At 35.9% G+C, this 19,164-nt stretch overlaps 1 protein-coding gene across 1 annotated transcript; it reads left to right on the forward strand.

Moving 5' to 3' along the window:
* Positions 1–160: 160 nt before the first annotated feature.
* Positions 161–15,700, forward strand: LOC146135969 (complement receptor type 2-like). The gene is made up of 10 exons (XM_083396112.1): positions 161–221; positions 938–1,120; positions 2,174–2,350; positions 3,773–3,952; positions 4,542–4,721; positions 5,430–5,609; positions 6,820–6,999; positions 13,532–13,714; positions 14,499–14,672; positions 15,480–15,700. The coding sequence occupies exons 1-10, from the start codon at positions 161–163 to the stop codon at positions 15,698–15,700; spliced, it is 1,719 nt and encodes a 572-aa protein (XP_083252238.1).
* Positions 15,701–19,164: the final 3,464 nt, after the last annotated feature.

Raw genomic sequence — 19,164 nt, forward strand, 5'->3', positions numbered from 1 at the left:
GACATATTGTCGTAAGATTCCCCGAATTAAGCTAACGGGGAAAGTCTGTCGAGAATTTTTGTTATAAAATGACGCCTGTGATTCCGAATTTTCAATTCTTCGGTCAACCGAGCAGCGTATATCCAAAGCAAGTCTCCAAAGAGAAGTGCACTTTGAAAAGATGACAAGATTTACGTTTTTAGTCCTCGCGGCGCTTTTCTGCAGCGCACAAGCATTCTTTGGTAAGTAACTGAAAATACGAACGTATCTTAGAATAGACTGTTTAAAAAGTTTTTTTACCGTATGGTTGGCTATCTTTTAACTGTAGTTTAATCAAGTAATAATAAATTTACTAAATTTGCTAATCATAGAACAAGAGCACTGCGTTAACCCATATACGTTATAGCCTGTCGTACAAACCCCTAGCAAATCTCGGTTAGAAATAAACTATGATAGTTTATACGCAGGTATACAGGTATATACGTTGTGCAATATTGGAGTATAGTGGCGGCATTAGGCCTACCGCTACACAAAGACAAAATGGGTTTCCCTTTTTGCCTTTTTTACAAATGTTAAATGTGATCAATGTATGAAGATCTACAGGAATAAATATTAACAATTCAAATATTTTCTCGTTAGTTTTTTTAAATTAACTTTTAGTTGTGTTTTAGCTGGTGTCGTTGGGTGGGTGATATATAAAAACGACGTTTGCTCGCGCATGAAAAAAATTAAAGCCGGTTATGCCTATTTATATAAAATGATAATACACCTAATTATATCAAATTACAGATACTATAACATCAAATGATAAAAAACTACCGTAAGTTTAACAACCGAATGGGAAAAAATGTGGCTAATTTAAATAAAAAATTAAAATAAGGCATGGAATACTAAGGTTTGTCTACCCCTTCCAACATCATCCATAATGTTCGACCTAACCACGATTTTATGTGCACAGCCTGCCATAAACCGGCCAAGCCAGCAAACGGGCACTTTGGCCCCGTTGGTCACCTGTACTTTCCCGGTGCCGGAGTGTGGTTCGGCTGCAACCCCGGCTACGAGCTCCATGGCACAAAGGACATCCAATGTGTGAAGAGAGGTTGGTCGCTTGTCTGGTCAGCGGCTTCCCCCAAGTGCGTGCGTAAGTACAACTGTTCGTTTTTTTACATTGATTCAACTGGGCTGCTTAGCTGGTAGAGCAACGGTCCTGGTATGGTCGGAGGTTGTGAGTTCTAACCTCGCCGTAGTTTAGTTGGTTTTCTTGTTAAAATCCTCAATCGATCGATTAATTCGCTTAGCGTATATTGAATACTTACGGTGTCCTATGATATATAAGCCATTATCGTTAAGAAAGAATAAGTTCCGGATGGCCAGACCACAGTTGTTGTAGGCAACCTTCATTGATTTAACTGGTTATTAGATTTTTATGAAACAAACTAAGGTTCTATTTGTTGTCCGCCAAGCCATTTGTGCTACATTTCCCGTTCAAATATGACATGTTTGGAGCTGTTTCCCGACTTAATGTTTTGAGTTAGCGGTTTGTATTCAACAAATGTTATACGAATAAAAATCCTGAAATTTATTTGCCTAAAATAATTTAAAAATAACTGTTATAAGTTTAATAACAACTTTATTTGGCGTATTTGATCATTTGTTTAAGAGCTTTAGTAGCTCAATATATATCGTGTTTTTGTTAAAAAAAAAAGTTAGAAAGCCGCCCTTTAGGATCATTTTCTTTTTCTTAAAAGTTGCGAAAATTCATTCGGTGAATGAATCGCAAAAGATTCAATTGTCCACGATTTACAATTTTTTTGATTCTTTAGCCGACTTGACTGGTGCAGAACATAACTTAGACTGGTTAGTCAAGAATTATTATATATATTTTTCTAAATACTAGCATAATTTCAAAATACCTTCGTAAGTTTTTTTATATTACTGCCAAATTAATTAGGCTCACCCCGGGCATTCCCAACACAAAAAAATATGTTTGAATTTTCTACCTACTTATAAGGCGATTTCAAGTTATAGAGAAATCCTTCAAAATCACCAATTGTTTTTTTCTTTTAAGTTGTTTTATCTTTTATGGGGGCTGGTACATTACTCGTTCTAATCCCAAATCCCTGTTTTGATTTTTCAAAACAGCCCTTGGAATATCTGAAAGCAAGTCGTTACTCTTTACTTGTTTTCCTTCAAGGTATACAATGTCCAAATATTCCCCGGGTCTCCAACGGCTACATCAAGGGAAAGTGGAGCAACAACTTTCAAGGGGACGGAGTTTGGTTCTTCTGTAATGCCGGGTACAAGTTGGAGGGTGTCCAAGACTTGGTTTGCAACAACGGACGCTGGTCTGCGAATTTCCCGACCTGCAAAGGTAGGATACAGCGCTCTATTGACTAAGTCAGTGTTGTCAAATAAATTGAGTTTGCTTCAGTCTTTTGGGTAACGTGAATTCGGCTTACGTATTTTTTACAAATGACTTGACTTGCACTTAAGTCAATTAAGGCAGTTAACTTAGATACTTCAGTGGTGTACTAATTAAATACAATCTTAATAAAATATTATTAACTTATTTTTTACGTAAAACAGTTGCTTTTTTCATTTTGCTTTACTCGTTGCTACAGTAAAATAATGCTAGACACAATACACCGTATTTTAAAAAATTCAATTAAAATACTAAAGCCATCAAATTCGATAAAATCAACATTTCGTTGTTCACAAATGTTTCGACAATAACTCGTGCCATCATTGGTGTGTTATTAGGATTAATTGAGTTTATAAATTCGAAGTTTATAGCATTTTATTTTAATGCTAATGACTTAATTTGTATTTGACCTGCTATAGTCAGGGGTCGACAACTTACGGCCCGTGGGCCGGCCCGCAAATGTAATGTATCCGGCCCGGCGCCTCTTTGACAAACTACACACGAGTCCATTTTAATAACTACTTTAACTACGTAAGTGAAAAAAATTTCCTCACTTCGCGCGAATGATTTTTTTACGTCCGGTTGGTTTAATTTTTGAGGCTGTCTTTTGAGCTATATCAGCGTTACTTTGCCGTTGCGCCGTGGAAGACTGTCAAGTGCGTCGCGGACAATCGGAAAACCTATTCAAAAATATTGGGCATATATTTTTTAACTTTTTTTTTAGATTTTTGGGCAATGTAATAACAAAATTGCAATAAATGACGCAATACCAAGAAAAATCGAGCTCGCTTCGCTCGCCAGGTGCTCCTGGACAAAAAAGGTTAATAAACACTAAACTAGATAACTATTAAGGTTATCACGTTTTCTCAAATTTGTTTTATTACAGTTTTCATTGGTAACATGGATGACGACGTGAAAACTCGAATTTTAAACCAAACAACAGCTAAAAAGCTTTTTTTTTTTCGCGCTTTGTGCCAACACTTTACTGCCTCCTTAAATGTAATTAAACACATTTTAAAGCGAAAAAAAGATCCGAGGCCCACCTGACTAAAAGTTGTTCTAACATTTTAATAACACAATTTTTAGTTAATATTTTGTACGGTCCGCAGAGACCTTTCTGAGTTTGGTTTTGGCCCGCGATTAGAAAAAGATTGCCGATGAGAATAACTTTAGTTGTAGATTAACTTATTTCACAAAAGGACTAGACCCTGACAAAGTGGACTGTGAGTCGTTTTAAAGTGACTGGCTTACACTTGTTGATAACATTCAAATGATTTTTTATCATTTATTTTTTTAACATATTTTTTATTTTTTAAATAGAGAAGCTGACTATAAGACCAAATTCGTATTACATTGTTTTGCTTTATTCAGCTATCTACTGCCCCAACGTTCCAACAGTCTATAAAGGACGAATCAAGGGCAAAAATACCGGTAATCGCCCAGGAGACAAAGTTTGGTTTTCCTGTAATGCCGGTTATTCTTTGGTCGGGATGAAAGACTTTACTTGCAACAACAACGGACAGTGGTCGGGAAAATTTCCGACTTGCCAAGGTACGAGTGTTTAAGTAACGCTCCTTAACATGTTTTGCAAGTTTAATCTCCAGAAACAAACAAATGCCCGGCGTTTTTTTACTAAATTATGTAATAGAACATCGAGAGCCGTTTCGATCAATTAAAGATTTAAAAAATTAGGGAAACTAAACTATCCTGGTGTACGTAAGCATTGGTTAAAAAGCTCAATAGAATGAGTTTTCTTGGACTAGATCACCATTTTTGTAGACGCTTAATATATGTGTATAATTGTTTCAGTGATTTGCGTAAGTCAAAAAAAACAACCTTGTCGTTTTTAATTATTCAATTTAACTCTATAACTTTGTAAATAACGCTTAAAAAATATTATACCGAAAGTCCAAAAGTGCTGCTTTCAGGACTATTTTGTTATGACAAAAATTGTATTGTTTATCTAAAGTTACGCAGTTATAATATGAGTTATAATATTTGAATACTTGGTTTTACAACATCATACCAAGAATCAAATGCTTCGAGATACACTTTTTAATCGGTTTGTAGTGATACGTAAGCAGAAAGGCTACAAATATCAGCTGAATTGAATACGACTTTAATGTATGTTTTTTTTTAGTCCTCGGCTGTCCCAACGTTCCGATGGTCGTTAACGGTTTCATCAAGGGTAAGAATAGTGACAACAGACCAGGCGACAAAGTTTGGTTCTTTTGCAATAAAGGCTACACTTTGGAAGGAACTAAGGACTTTGTTTGTAAGAAGGACGGAAAATGGTCCGGAACATTTCCAACATGCAAACGTAAACAAACATGAGAAAATTTGTAGATTTGATTTTTCTGCGGTTTCGGGGATGTGTGAACTGTACTGCTTTTATTAGGTTATTTTTCCGTGAAAGATAAATTAAACCAACGAGATAGTAACCTAATTCTGACCGTTTTATAAAACGCTTTTTCGTGAACCAAAATGTCTTAGATATCAGCAATCACACAATATATTGTGGTTTTATCGTTCTGTTTTATTTATCCTGGGCTAATTTCGTTGCTGGAGGGTGTTTTTTTTCAAATTGCAATCCTACAATGCTAATTTTATAAAGTCCAAACAACAATCGTTGTGTTAATTGTGCCACCTTTTATAGTTATAGGTTGACTATAGTCAAAGCATGATGGAAAATAGAGAAAATCTGAAAAACTGCTTATAGCTTTAACAACAAAAAATTCACAACAGTTATCACTTACTATTTATTTAGTTGGGCAAAATCGCCACATGATTTTCAGAACGCCCCGTGATTTTTAAACTTTTTATTAGCAGGCATTTTTTAATTCTCGTTTTGATATGCCATATTTGAAATATGAATTTTATTCAATCAAGTTTTCTAATTTATTTTCCGCGATCATTGCAATCCCCATAAACAAGTGGTACCTTAGAGTTAAGCTCGCTTAATAGTATGTTTCTGTAAATACCGGTCACCTATTACAATCTCATGACAATTTTTTTTTTACTTTGCTAGGTATGCAATGCCCTGATGTTCCCAGGGTTGTCAATCGTTTTATCAAAGGCCAGCATACAGGAAACATTCCGGGAAAGGGAGTTTGGTTCTTTTGTAACGCCGGCTACACTTTGATCGGAAAAAAAGACATCCGGTGCACGAGCAATGGGCAGTGGTCTGGGGATTTTCCGACATGTAAAGGTAATATTGGGCCTTGGTGGGTTGAAATGGACCATGGCTGAAGTAATTATAAAAGCGACTGCGTTGATATCTATAGTATAAATGCCATTACAAACGCTTAGATCGGACATGTGCAAAATATCGCCCGCAAGCCCAATCCGATCCGCTTGAACTCGGGTCTTCCCATGTTGGCTTGTTTGAGTACATTGACAATATTGGCTTACACCAAGTTTCGATACGTAATAGCTCCACTGACCCTCGACCTCTGTAAATTAGAGCTGTTTATTTAGTATAGCTGGGCACCTAATCCAGACATTAGCTTTCCGCACGAACCAATAATGTGTCATTGTGTTAACAACATTATTTCTCGCCATTTCAAACGAGTGCACAGGTCAGAATGGGAGACGGGGATGCGAACATTTTTTGCACAATGTGCGCAAAAATGTGCACGCCAAAATGTGCAAAAATTGTGCGCACATTTTAAAAGGGCTTCAAAAATGTGCGCACATTTTTAACAGCCTTCAAAAAAGTGCGCACTTTTTTTAACAATGTGCGCAGATTTTAAACAATGTGCGCACATTATGAACAGCCTTCAAAAATGTGCGCACCTTTATAACAACGTGCGCACATTTTGAACTGCCTTAAAAAATGTGCGCAACTTTTTAACTCTAACTCTAACTCTAACTCTAACTCTAACTCTAACTCTAACTCTAACTCTAACTCTAACTCTAACTCTAACTCTAACTCTAACTCTAACTCTAACTCTAACTCTAACTCTAACTCTAACTCTAACTCTAACTCTAACTCTAACTCTAACTCTAACTCTAACTCTAACTCTAACTCAAAAAAGTGCGCACATTTTTGAAGGCAGTTTAAAATGTGCGCACATTGTTAGAAAAAAGTGCGCACATTTTTTAAGGCAGTTTAAAATGTGCGCACATTGTTAGAAAAAAGTGCGCACATTTTTGAAGGCAGTTTGAAATGTGCGCACATTTTTTGCACATTTGGGAGTGCACATTTTTGCGCACATTGTGCAAAATAACGCCACGTCCCCTGTTGCAGAATGGAGTTCCAGGCGAATAATAATGCGTAGGTCTTTTATGCACAGTCACGTTGGTGAGAAACCACGCCTCGTCAATTACCTAACATCAAATAGTTCATGTTGTAATTTTTTGTCGATCGATTTGCCTATAAAAGCTTTTTTATTTTTCATGGCGTCATTCCTACGTAGCCGTGACGTGTGCGCCCCTCGGGACTTTTCTCAACGGGGTCGTGGCCCCCATCCGGCCCACCTACCCGGCGAGTTCCTCGATTAAGTACACCTGCGATCATGGGTACAAACTCGTTGGAGAGTCGAGACTGACTTGCCTGGAGAGCGGAATGTTTGACGGAAAGAAACCCAGCTGTCAACGTAAGTTATATTGTGCTTGAAAAGTGTCGTTTTGTTAAAATATACTATCGTACCAGGTATACTAAAATCTTCAACACTTATTTAATTGATCCAACGTTTCACCTAACTATAATTATGGAGGATGCCTTCATCAAGGAACACAAGGACACCACGTTCAACACCACACAAAGTAAACCAATAAAAAGGAGCTAAAAATTCGATAACCAACGAAAAATAAAAAGCTAGAAAGGCGATGATATTTTGTTGCATTTCCTGTTAAAGGTATCTTGCATATTAGCAACCGAAACGTTGGACAAAATAAAAAAATAGCAGAAAAAGTTTCTGCTTAGTGTGGTTTTATTTATAACGAAAATTTTTGCGGCTTAATATTACGGTTTGTGAACGTTTCGCCCTAAAATAGTTCACCTTAAACACCATAACCTAGACTTGCGACTTGTCTTGCCCGAGTGAATGAAATCGAAACGAAAATATTTATTTTTCCATTACTCGTTCGAATGGAATATTTATTTACGTCCTGCTGTTAACCAACCTTGAGTATTAAAGTTTAATTTTTATCCCAAATTTGTGGAACTGAATTTTCGTTTTCAGTTCATCTAAATTGTGCCATACAAATCGGAAATTAGTTTCAATGCGCTTTGCGTCGTTAAAATAGTTTTCACCATGTGCCAAGAATAATACACCCAAATGAAATCAATCATCATTGCAGAAACAGTAGGCTCCTAGCGAATAAATAAGCAATTTTCGTTAAACAGAAAGGTCAAACATTCCGATACATTTTGTATATTTATTAATATCATAAGATAAATACGGCAACCGACTGAGATGGTATTTTAATTTAAGGATCCAAGGAATTATACCGTATTCGCTACACGTGATTTGTCGGTATTTTTCGTTCTTAAATTCGCATTTGCTTAGGTATCAAATGCGCCAATCCCAAAATGGCGAATGGCTGGATCAAGGGGAAAGCTACGAACAATTACCCGAACGACAAAGTTTGGTTTTTCTGCCACAAAGGTTACAAAATCATCGGAGAGAGAAAGGATTTAACGTGCAAGTCGGACGGCCAATGGAATTATAAATTTCCAACCTGTAGATGGTAGCACCACTGAAGCAATGGTACGTGTTTTCAAAGCCATTGCTTTAACCTGCCGTGGATATTCGTTTTTCTTTTATATATCCTATAAACACACTAATCTCTAGCGAGGTTGTTGTCGCATTTCGGCCAATGCACTGTTCTGATTTGTTTCTAAACACTTCTACGGTTAGTTGGTTGGGTGTAATAAAAAGGGAAATGATATTTTTCAGTATATAATCTGTGGTGCTTTCCACTCTTGTAATGATGACCCAAGTGCAAATAAGTCACTTTTTCCACTGACTCTTTTGACTTGATTCTTTCCGTCAAAATGAATTGAGTTGAAATAAAGTATTTTAAATCTTTTTTATAAAATTGGATCTTAATTTTTGCACATAAAACATTTGCTTTCTATAAGTTGTTAATCCTAATCAAAGAAGTTTATCAATTTTAACAGTTTAACGTTTAATTTTAGTATGTATTTTTTGTTACATCAAATGATGCAAAATGTAAATACTGAAACAGTACAAAGACACAATCAGTTGTGTTTAGTGCAACGTACTAAATCTAAAATGTGATTTCGTTACAAGAACTTAAAAAATATTTGTTTGTTTTCAGAAAATCCAAGATGTGACTGGAGGATTTCCTTTCACCGTTAATCATACAAAATTTTATTTTGTAAATACCGTAATCGTAATAAACAAGTATTAAATTGAACATTTCGTATTTTACTTTTGCAAGCAAAGGCGGTCTATGGCCAGAGGCACCCGCAGAAAATTTTCCAGGGGGGGGGCAAACTGGGGCGTAACCAGAAAATCAAAAAAGGGTTCCTGAATTTTCAACTTAAAGAATTCCCCTATTTTGGTCTGACGTTAATGAATGATGACATCATCAGTGACAGTATGACGTCATAGAATGGTGATTGCAAGACGTGATAAAAAAACTCAGAAACAACCAAATACGTCCAGCAAATGCGGGCACGTGCGTCGTCGACAATCCTGTCAGGCGCAAGCTGCGAAACCACAGTTTGCAATCGTTAACTTCAGGCAAAAAAACAAACCAAGATCGTAAAATATGTGTGTTTAATTGTGGTAGAATTGTACATAATTCGACTATCAGCAGCGCAGTTTCCAAGTTTCATAAACGGGACTAGCGCTAAATTACAAGCACGCCTTTTACCACCTGCAGTACTAAACGAAGAACGTTTTTCTCGGGTGTTATCATGCCACGTTTAACGCAAAATCTGCGCCGAGCTGTGTCCCAAGCCAGCTAAATTACAAGCTGTGACTGAGGGGAAATAAGTTGTGTCCATTGCACACTTAGCACGTGGTCTTAGAGTATGCTTAAAGAGCATAATTTTGCGTTAACTATCATTTCTTAAAAATGGAGACTTTGAAACGCGCACGACAGTCACCATACCTTCTTTTAAGAATCTGCTTCAGTTAAACAAATGTCGATGTTACACCAACATCGAATATTAGCGCAGAGACCGAACAGCGAGGAACATACTGCGTATAACTCGACGTTTTTTTAGGGAGAAAGAAAGAAAGAAGGTTTGACTTAGCGTTGTCAATTGCCGAATACACACTTGCTATCAGTCAACCTGTCCTAAACAAATAACGAAAGAGAAAAACCATCCAGCGTTTACGGTCGACCAAACTATTTTGCGCTCGAATTTGGTTTCGCATTAAATTAAGACGCGTGACCCAATTACTTAAAATGCACGCCGCTTCAGTTTGTTAAACCATGACAAAACGAACAAAAAAACGACAATATCACTTACAAAAAGGGGGGTAAGAACTCCCGCCCCCCTGGATACTCCACTGGGGGCAATGGATAGTGTAAATTAAAAACTTTTCCGATTAGTTTGGCCGGTTTTAATAATAGCACCAAACATGATCAGGGTGGGTGCCGCGATTTATCATTTTCATAAATTGTAGGTTACTTAGAACAATATAGCCTTATTTTTGTCTGTCTGCAAACTTTCTGATTACATAACTTCAAAATGAAATTAAACAAAGCGTTTTATGGAGTCATTTTCAGCGATTATTAAGCTGTTATTAATTTAATATAAAAACCTTTTTAACCGGTTTAAAAATATACGTTTTCTTTTACGTTTTCTATTTAGGAAACTATGGCGTGGAACGTTCAATAGACGTTTTTTATACAAAAATTAAAAACTTTTTTATAATTTCTGAAACAACGTTTTATAGTTGTTTTAAGTAAGACGTTTTAATAATTGTATTCGCAACGTTTAATTAACGTTTTTCAAACAGTAAGTAAAAACCTTTTGATTTACGTTTAAGAAAATACGTTTTAGAATGTTTTTTAACAAATTCAAGTCTAAGACGAGTTTACCAGATAAACAATAAAATAAAACGTTTTCAAGACAAGACCTGTTCGTTTGGTGATTATTGTTAAATTGATCTTGTCTTAGTTCAAGCGCTCACATGTTGATCAAATCCTTGAGGTTTCTTGTTAAAAATATTGCCTGACGAGGATCAAGCGCTGGCGCATCAATAAAATTGCCCTAACAAAATATTCAGCTTGTTATGTCGTTGGCGATAAAATTGCTATGTAAAATGAAACCAAAGATGATGTTCAACATCTTCACATTCGATATATTGTAAATAGCAATTTATGCTCATAAGAATTTGAATGATTAAATGTTTGTGCTATAATTTTAATACACTCAAAGATATCCTGTACTTTTTTCGTTCCTAACAAAGAGTTAATTCAAATTTTTGTGTGGACTAAGAGAAAAAAAATGTTGTTTGACAAAGTAGCATAGATTGTAAAGTCTAATCTAAATTAGAACTAGAAATAGAGCACACAAGCAATTCACAATTTACTTGAAAATTAGTCGCATTATAGTCTCTAATACAGGGATGTCCAACCTTTTAGCAAAATAGGCCGCATTGCCACTTTAAACATTTCGATGGGCCGCAAATCCTATTAAATTAAAGGGGTGACGTCATAAGTTACGTCATATCGTGACGTCCTAAAACAACTTTACTTATAAACACCCGCTATTCCAGATAGAACTTGTGCACAAATACGCAAGAATTAACCCCGGGAAAGCGAAGTTCTAATTGTACGAAACGCGAAAAATTGAGTTAACATGCCATATCATGCCATGGTACGACACCATTTATTTCCTTAAAACGGTCCGCAAAAACACACATTAAAAAACACACACATGTTGCTTAGCAATGGTGCGTGCTCAAGTGTTCGATAGATGTTGAAATGCGACATTAGACTTGATTATAGTCTCAGAAAACATCTTAAATTAGGGCTACATCAAATACTGCGCGTTTTGCACATTTTAATAATAGTATAAACAATTGTTTTAAATAAAGGCTACTGAAATTGAGAATAAGTGGTGGGCCGCACGTAAACATCAGGCGGGCCGCAATGCGGCCCGCGGGCCGCGGGTTGTACATCCCTGCTCTAATACATTAAATTAAAAAAAATAGGAATTCTCTATTTGTCCAAGTCTTCTTTGCAGGTCGGCTTTTTGTTTGCATTACTAGAGCATAAGCTGTCAATTAGTCGAACACAGAATTATATTGTATTTTGTACCAACCATTATTCCGCTATTTCGGGAAATCATTTCGCGATTTTCCCGGAACAGTTTTGTGTGGTCGCTTTATAGTTATGTGGGGTAAGCTATACAGCCTTACTTGAAATTGTAAATCAAATATTTTCACCACATTGTAAAGTTCCAGGTAAGTTGAATTGCTTAATTTTATTTGAATACCCCCAGCTGTGTATAATAGTAATGGTGTTTAATGTCGGCTAGCGCGAAATGTTTTTTGTGCGATTCTTATTGTATTAATGCAGCACTGTATTGCAACTTCAAACTCACGGGTTTTATTTAATTTCCAAATGATTTTCTCCTATTTTTCTTAACAGGATTTTTCCCACAAGTATACATTATATATTTGCCTAAATTTTAGTAAGCTTCATTGTATAAGTCCTTTGCCCATGACTCAAAAATTATCGACCCGCAACAAAAATATTTCAAGTTAAATTAACGTTAATCCAACCAATTAACACTAATGTTTAGCATTTATTACTCGCATTATAGAGTCAAAATTATATGTAGCCATTGACAATTGTTTCGCGTCAATTCATATTAGTTTTAATTTGATTAAATTGGGTTTGTTTTTCTAATTGGTCAAGACAAGCACGAATTTATGTCTAAAAACGCGAAATAAACTAAGTTGTGTAGTTGCAACTCGGCCTTTGACGATGTCAAACGGGCCACTATTACAGCGCCAGGTTTTCAACTGTCAAATTCTAACAAAAGAAATCGCTCGAAAAGCGAGTTCGATTTAATCGCACGAATGATATCAAAGACGGCGTTAAAAACCTTAAACAATGTCGATTTCCTGATGAATATCTTCCGACGTTCACCTTTGTTAGGCTACTTAAGTTTCCAACTATTGCAGTGAGTAATAATAGAGTTGTCGATCTGGCGAGCCGATTTGTTTGCCTTTAAGGCGTTGCTTATCGGTTAAACGACAGTTTTTCAGCGACACATTGTATTTCGATTCCCCTAATTAAGCTACGGAGAAAATCTGAAGAGAATTTTTGCTATAAAATGACGCCTATGATTCCGAATCTTCAATTCGTTGGTCAACTGAGCAACGTATACGCAAAGCGAGTCTCCAAAGAGAAGTGTACTTTGAAAAGATGACAAGATTGACCCTTATAGTCCTCGCGGCGCTTTTCTGCAGCGCTCAACCAACCCCATGTAAGTAACTGAAAATATAATTGCTCTCAGAATAGCCTGTTTAATGATAATTTTTCGTATGATTTGCTGTATTTTAACTGAAGTTTAGGAAGAAATAATTTAATAATTTTAATAAATATTCGCTGATCATAGAGCGAGAGCACTGCGGTAACCTATATATGTTAGCCTGTAGTACAAACGGTAGCAACTTTCTGTTAGAAATAAACTATGAAAGTTTATACAGGTATACGTATATACATTGTGCAATTAAAGGAGTTTATAAGTGGCGGCATTAGGCCTACCGCTACACAGAGATTAAATGTGTTATCCTTTTCGCCTTTTCCACAAATGTTAAATGTGATCGATATATAAAGATTTGTAAGAATAAATGTAATAAACGACAAAATAACAACACCGGAACAAATCGAAAGGAACCATAACCTAGAAATTATACAAGAAAAAGTATGTTTGTTCTCGCCTAAAAAAATAAAATTCAGGCCGGTTATGTTTATTTATTTAAAATAATAATGCACATAATCAAAGGAAAACATGAACACTCTTACATAAAATGATAAAACTACCATACTTTAAACGGCTGGATGTCAAATATAAGTGGCTCATCTTAATTTAAAGTGAAAAAATGAGCCATGGAACACTAAGGTTTGTCTATACCCCTGCCATCATCCATAGTGTCCAACTCCACAACAATTTTATTTGCGCAGTTTGCCGAAGACCCCCCAAGCCAGTTAACGGGCACTTTGGCCCCTATCGACACTGGTACTTTCACGGTGACGGAGTGTCGTTCGGCTGCGACCCCGGCTTCCAGCTCATTGGCACCAAGCACATCCGATGTGATAGGTTGGGATGGTCGATTGGCTGGTCGGCGCCTTTCCCCAAGTGCGTGCGTAAGTACAACTGTTCGTTTTTTACATTAACTGGTCTGCTTAGTTGGTAGAGGAACGATCCCGGTATGGTCGGAGGTTGTGAGTTCGAACCTTGCCGCAGTTTAGTTGGTTTTCCTATTAAAATCCTCAATCGATCGACGCGGTTAGTCTATATTGAATACTTACGGCGTCCTATGGTATGTAAGCCGTTATCGTTAAGAAACAATAAGTTCCGAATGGCCAGACCACAGTTGTTGTAGCAACTTTCTTGGTTATTAGAATTCTAAAAAAGTATAACCTGCTTGGAGCTGTTTCCCGACTTGATATTCTTCGTTAGCGATTTGTATTAAACAAATGCTATATAGGTAAAAAAAACTTGAAATTTATTTGCCTAAAATAATTTACAAAAATATAATGTCTCGAGATTCTTTAGCCGACTTGACTGGTGCAGAACATATAGGCTAACTATATGTTCTGCACCAGTTTGTCGAGAAATACTGTATTTTTTTTCTAAAATCTGGCCTAATTTCAAAATACCTTGATAATATTTTGATATTACTGCCAAATAATTTAGGTTCACCCCGTGCATTCCAAATACAAAAAAATATGTTTGAATTTTGTACCTACTTTTAAGGCGATTTCAAATTATAAAAAAATCCGTCAAAATCACCAATTTTTTTTTTATCTTTTATGGGGGTTGATATATTACTCGTTCAAATCCCAAATCCCCGTTTGGTTTTTGATTCAAAACAGCCCTTGGCCTATCTGAAAACAAGTCGTTACTCTTTACTTGTTTTCCTTCTAGGCGTGCATTGCCAAAGCGCTCCCCGGGTCTCCAACGGCTACATCAAGCGAAAGGTGACCAACAATACAGGGGTCGAAGTTTCGTTCTTTTGTAATGCCGGGTACAAGTTGAAGGGTGTCAAAGACTTGGTTTGTAACAACAATCACTGGTCTGCGGATTTCCCGACCTGTAAAGGTAGGATGCAAGTCATTCTTGCAAATGAATTGAGTTTGCTTGAGTCTCTTTTGGATAACATGACTTATTCGGCTTAATTATTTGTTACAACTTACTTGCAAGTCAAGGCAGTTAACTTAGATAAAACATCTGTGGTGTACTAATTAAATACAATCTTAATAAAATATTATTTACTTCTTTTTTACGTGAAACAGTTACTTTTTATTCATTTTGCTTTACTGGTTTCTATAGTAAAATAATGCTAGACACAATACACCATTTTTTAATAATTTCAATTATAATACTAAAGCCATCAAATTCGATAAAATCAACATTTCGCTGTTCACAAATGTTTCGGCAATAACTCGTGCCATCATTGGTATATTATTAGGATTCATTGAGTTTATAAATTCGTAGTTTAAAGCATTTTATTTTAATACTAATAACTTATATTCAAACCATGACGGCAGAAAATGAATATTTCAGGGAAAATCTGGAAAATTACTTGCATTATTATTGGACAGTAAAAAAATTAACGACAATAGTCAGCTATAGTCTTTATATAATTGGGCATAAGCGCCACATGATTTTTAGAACGCCACATGATTTTTAAGTCCTTATTAGAGGCATTTTTTTAATTCTGGTTATGACATATGCCATATCTAAATCATTAATTCTTATTCAATCAAGTTTTCTACTTTGTTCTCCGCGATTTTTGCAATCCCATAAACAATTATAGTACGTTAGAGTTAAGCTCGCTTATTCGTATATTTCTGTAAATAACAGTCACCTATTACAATCTCATGATATTTATTTTTACTATGCTAGGTACGCAATGTCCTGATGTTCCCAAAGTTGTCAACGGCTTCATCAAAGGCACGTATGCAGGAAACATTCCGGGAAAGGGAATTTATTTCGTGTGTAACGCCGGCTACACTCTGGTCGGAAAACGAGGCTTCAGTTGTAGGAGCAATGGGCAGTGGTCTGGGGAATTTCCGACATGTAAAGGTACTATTGGGCCTTGGTGGTTTGAAATGAACCGGGGCTGAAGTGATTATAAAAGCGACTACGTTATAATATAAATGTAATTTTATGAACGCCTAGATCGGGGATGGGCAAAATATCGTCCCCAACCCGAATCCCACCCGTTTTTAACTTGGGTCTTCTCATGTTGATTTGTTCGAGAACATTGACAATATTGTCTTATATCAAGTTTAGTTACTTTTAAAGATTCTTGTAGATTAGAACCTAAACACGCCTAATTCAACACGAAATCTACCTTTTTTGCCATTAAATAAAGCTCCCTCAATATTAAGAATAATGTTTTGGTAGCACCAATTCAAAACTTTAACGAATAAATGTAAAAGGCTCTTTTTACGTTTAAAAACATTTTTTAAACATTTAAACACCACTGACCCTCAACCCATACAAATTAGAGCTGATTATTTATTATAGCTGGTCACCTAATCCAGACATTAGCTTTCTACACGAACCAAGAATGTGTCATTGTGTTAATAACATTATTTCTCGCAATTTCAAACAAGTGTACAAGTCAGTTTTTTACAAGAATGGAGTTCCAGGTGAATAATAATGCGTAGGTCTTTTTATGCACAGTCACGTAGGTTAGAAAACACGCCTCGTCAATTCAATTACCTAACATCAAATGGTTCATGTTGTAATTTTTCGTCGATCGACCTGCCTATAAAATCTTTTTTGTTTTTCATGGCGTCATCCCTACGAAGCCGTGACGTGTGCGCCCCTCGGGACTTTACTCAACGGTGTCGTGGCCCCCATCCGGCCCATCTACCCGGCGAGTTCCTCGATTAGGTACACCTGCAATCACGGATACAAACTCGTCGGAAAGTCGAGACTGATTTGCCTGAAAAGCGGAATATTTGACGGAAAGAAACCCAGCTGTCAACGTAAGTTACATTGTGCTTGAAAAGTGTCGTTTTGTTAAAATATGCTATCGTACCAGGTATACTAAAATCTTCAACATTTATTTAATTGATCCAACGTTTCACCTAACTATATGGAGGATGCCTTCATCAGGGTATGCAAGGAAACCACGTTAAACACCACACAAAGTAAACCGAAAAAGGGGAGCTAAAAATGCGATAACCAACGAAAAATAAAAAGCTAGAAAGGCGATGATATTTTGTTGCATTTCCTGTTAAAGGTATCTTGCATATTAGCAACCGAAACGTTGGATAACATAAAAAAATAGCAGAAAAAGTTTCTGCTTAGTGTGATTTTATTAATAACGAAAATTTTTGCGGCTTATTATTACGGTTTGTGAACGTTTCGCCCTAAAATAGTTCACCTTAAACACCATAACCTAGACTTGCGACTTGTCTTGCCCGAGTGAATGAAATCGGAACGAAAATATTTATTTTTCCTTTACTCGTTCGAATGGAATATTCATTTACGTCCAGCTGTTAACCAACCTTGAGTATTAAAGTTTAATTTTTGTCCCAAATTTGTGGAATTCAATTTTCGTTTTTAGTTCATCCAAATTGTGCCATACAAATCGGAAATTAGTTTAAATGCGCTTTGCGTCGTTGAAATAGTTTTCACCATGTGCCAAGAATAATACACCCAAATGAAATCAATCATCATTGCAGAAACAGTAGGCTCCTAGCGAATAAATAAGCAATTTTCGTTAAACAGAAAGGTCAAACATTCCGATACATTTTGTATATTTATTAATATCATAAGATACATACGGCAACCGACTGAGATGGTATTTTAATTCAAAGGAATTATACGATATTCCAAGGAATTATACCGTATTCGCTACATGTGCTTTGTCGATGTTTTTCGTCCTTAAATTCGCATTTGCTCAGGTATCAAATGCGCCGATCCCAAAATCGAGAATGGCTACTTCAAGGGGAAAGCATGGAACAATTACCCGTACAACAGAGTTTGGTTTTTCTGCCACAAAGGTTACGAAATGCTCGGATATATGGATTTAATGTGCAAGTTGGACGGCCAATGGGGTTCTGTATTTCCAATCTGTAAACGGTTGAACCACTGAAGCAATGGTACGTGTTTTCAAAGCCATTGTTTTAACCTGCCGTGGATATTTGTTTTTTTTTTACCCTATAAACACACTATTTGATTCTTTCCGTCAAAATGAATTGAGTTGAAATAGATTGTTTTAAATTTTTTTTATAAAATTGGATCTTAATTTTTGCACATAAAACATTTGCTTTCTACAAGTTATTAATCCTAATCAAAGAAGTTTATCAATTTTAACAGTTTAACGTTTAATTTTAGTATGTATTTTTTGTTACATCAAATGATGCAAAATGTAAATACTGAAACAGTACAAAGAAACAATCAGTTGTGTTTAGTGCAACGTACTAAATGTAAAATGTGATTTCGTTACAAGAACTTAAAAAATATTTGTTTGTTTTCAGAAAATCCAAGATGTGACTGGAGGATTTCCTTTCACCGTTAATCAAACAAAATTTAATTTTGTAATTACCGTAATCGTAATAAACAATTATTAAATTGAACATTTGGTATTTTACTTTTGCAACCGAGAGCGGTCAATGGCCAACACCGTTACCGTACAAGAAATGCATTAGTGATCGTCTTAATCCAATTATATTTCATTGGTTATTCAGTTTAATCGTTTACTGTCAACCATGGAGTTCAATAAAAAAACCTTTCCGTTTAGTTTGGCCGGGTTTAATAATAGCACCAAACATGATCAGGGTGGGTGCAGTGATTTATCATTTTCATCAAGTATAGGTTGCCGGTACTTGGAACAATCCATACCAAGGCGGCATCAGACTCGTAAACCCTCCCGAGTTATTCGGTGTCACCTTACGGAAGTGCTGTTTATTTTCGCCTAGTTTGATAAATATTCTTTGAAAAAATGCTTATGGCAAAATAAAATACTTTGAATTGAAGTTCAATTGAATTGAATCCATCCTAGGACAAACTTGTCCAATTTTTGTCTGTCTGCATTTTAAACTTTCTGTTACATACCTTGAAAATGAAAATACAACATTCTACTGAAATTACGTTTAATGAGCAAGCAAAATGTAGGTTTTATAGATGTCCCGATGTCCAAAATTCCTGGATTGAAAACAATACTTATGTCTGTGGATATCCGGCTATTGACTTTTATTTCGATACCGATATCCGATATTTTGGACAAAAAGTAACCCGTTTCGATAATAAATAACGTCATTACTATATGCTCAAACAAGCAAAATAGATTAAAATAATACCATTTAAATGTTGCTGTGTTTTCCAGATTATTAGGCCAAAATTGTTTTGAAGTAAATAAGTTTGGCTACTTTATGTTGTTAACATACAGTCTTTTTTTTACAAGGCAGAAATAGCCGCGTTGAATTACAAATTATGGTTAAAATTTCAACATTAATTTGGTATTGAATAGGAACCGATACCGCCCTAGTATCGAAATGGTACCGGTAACAAAACTTTGCATCAGGTATCCGCTCCGATCCCACATTATTGGATATCCCTACTTAATGCC

Source organism: Ascidiella aspersa, chromosome 8, assembly GCF_963924565.1.
Source record: "Ascidiella aspersa chromosome 8, kaAscAspe10.2, whole genome shotgun sequence".
NCBI classification, from domain to species: Eukaryota; Metazoa; Chordata; class Ascidiacea; order Phlebobranchia; family Ascidiidae; genus Ascidiella; species Ascidiella aspersa.

Excerpts from the sequence above, each read along its gene's own strand:
- LOC146135969 (XM_083396112.1), top strand. The coding sequence starts at position 161 with ATGACAAGATTTACGTTTTTAGTCCTCGCGGCGCTTTTCTGCAGCGCA. Across the intron at positions 2,351-3,772 it reads GAATTTCCCGACCTGCAAAG|CTATCTACTGCCCCAACGTT; the intron begins GTAGGATACAGC and ends TGCTTTATTCAG. Across the intron at positions 13,715-14,498 it reads GCCTTTCCCCAAGTGCGTGC|GCGTGCATTGCCAAAGCGCT; the intron begins GTAAGTACAACT and ends TTTTCCTTCTAG.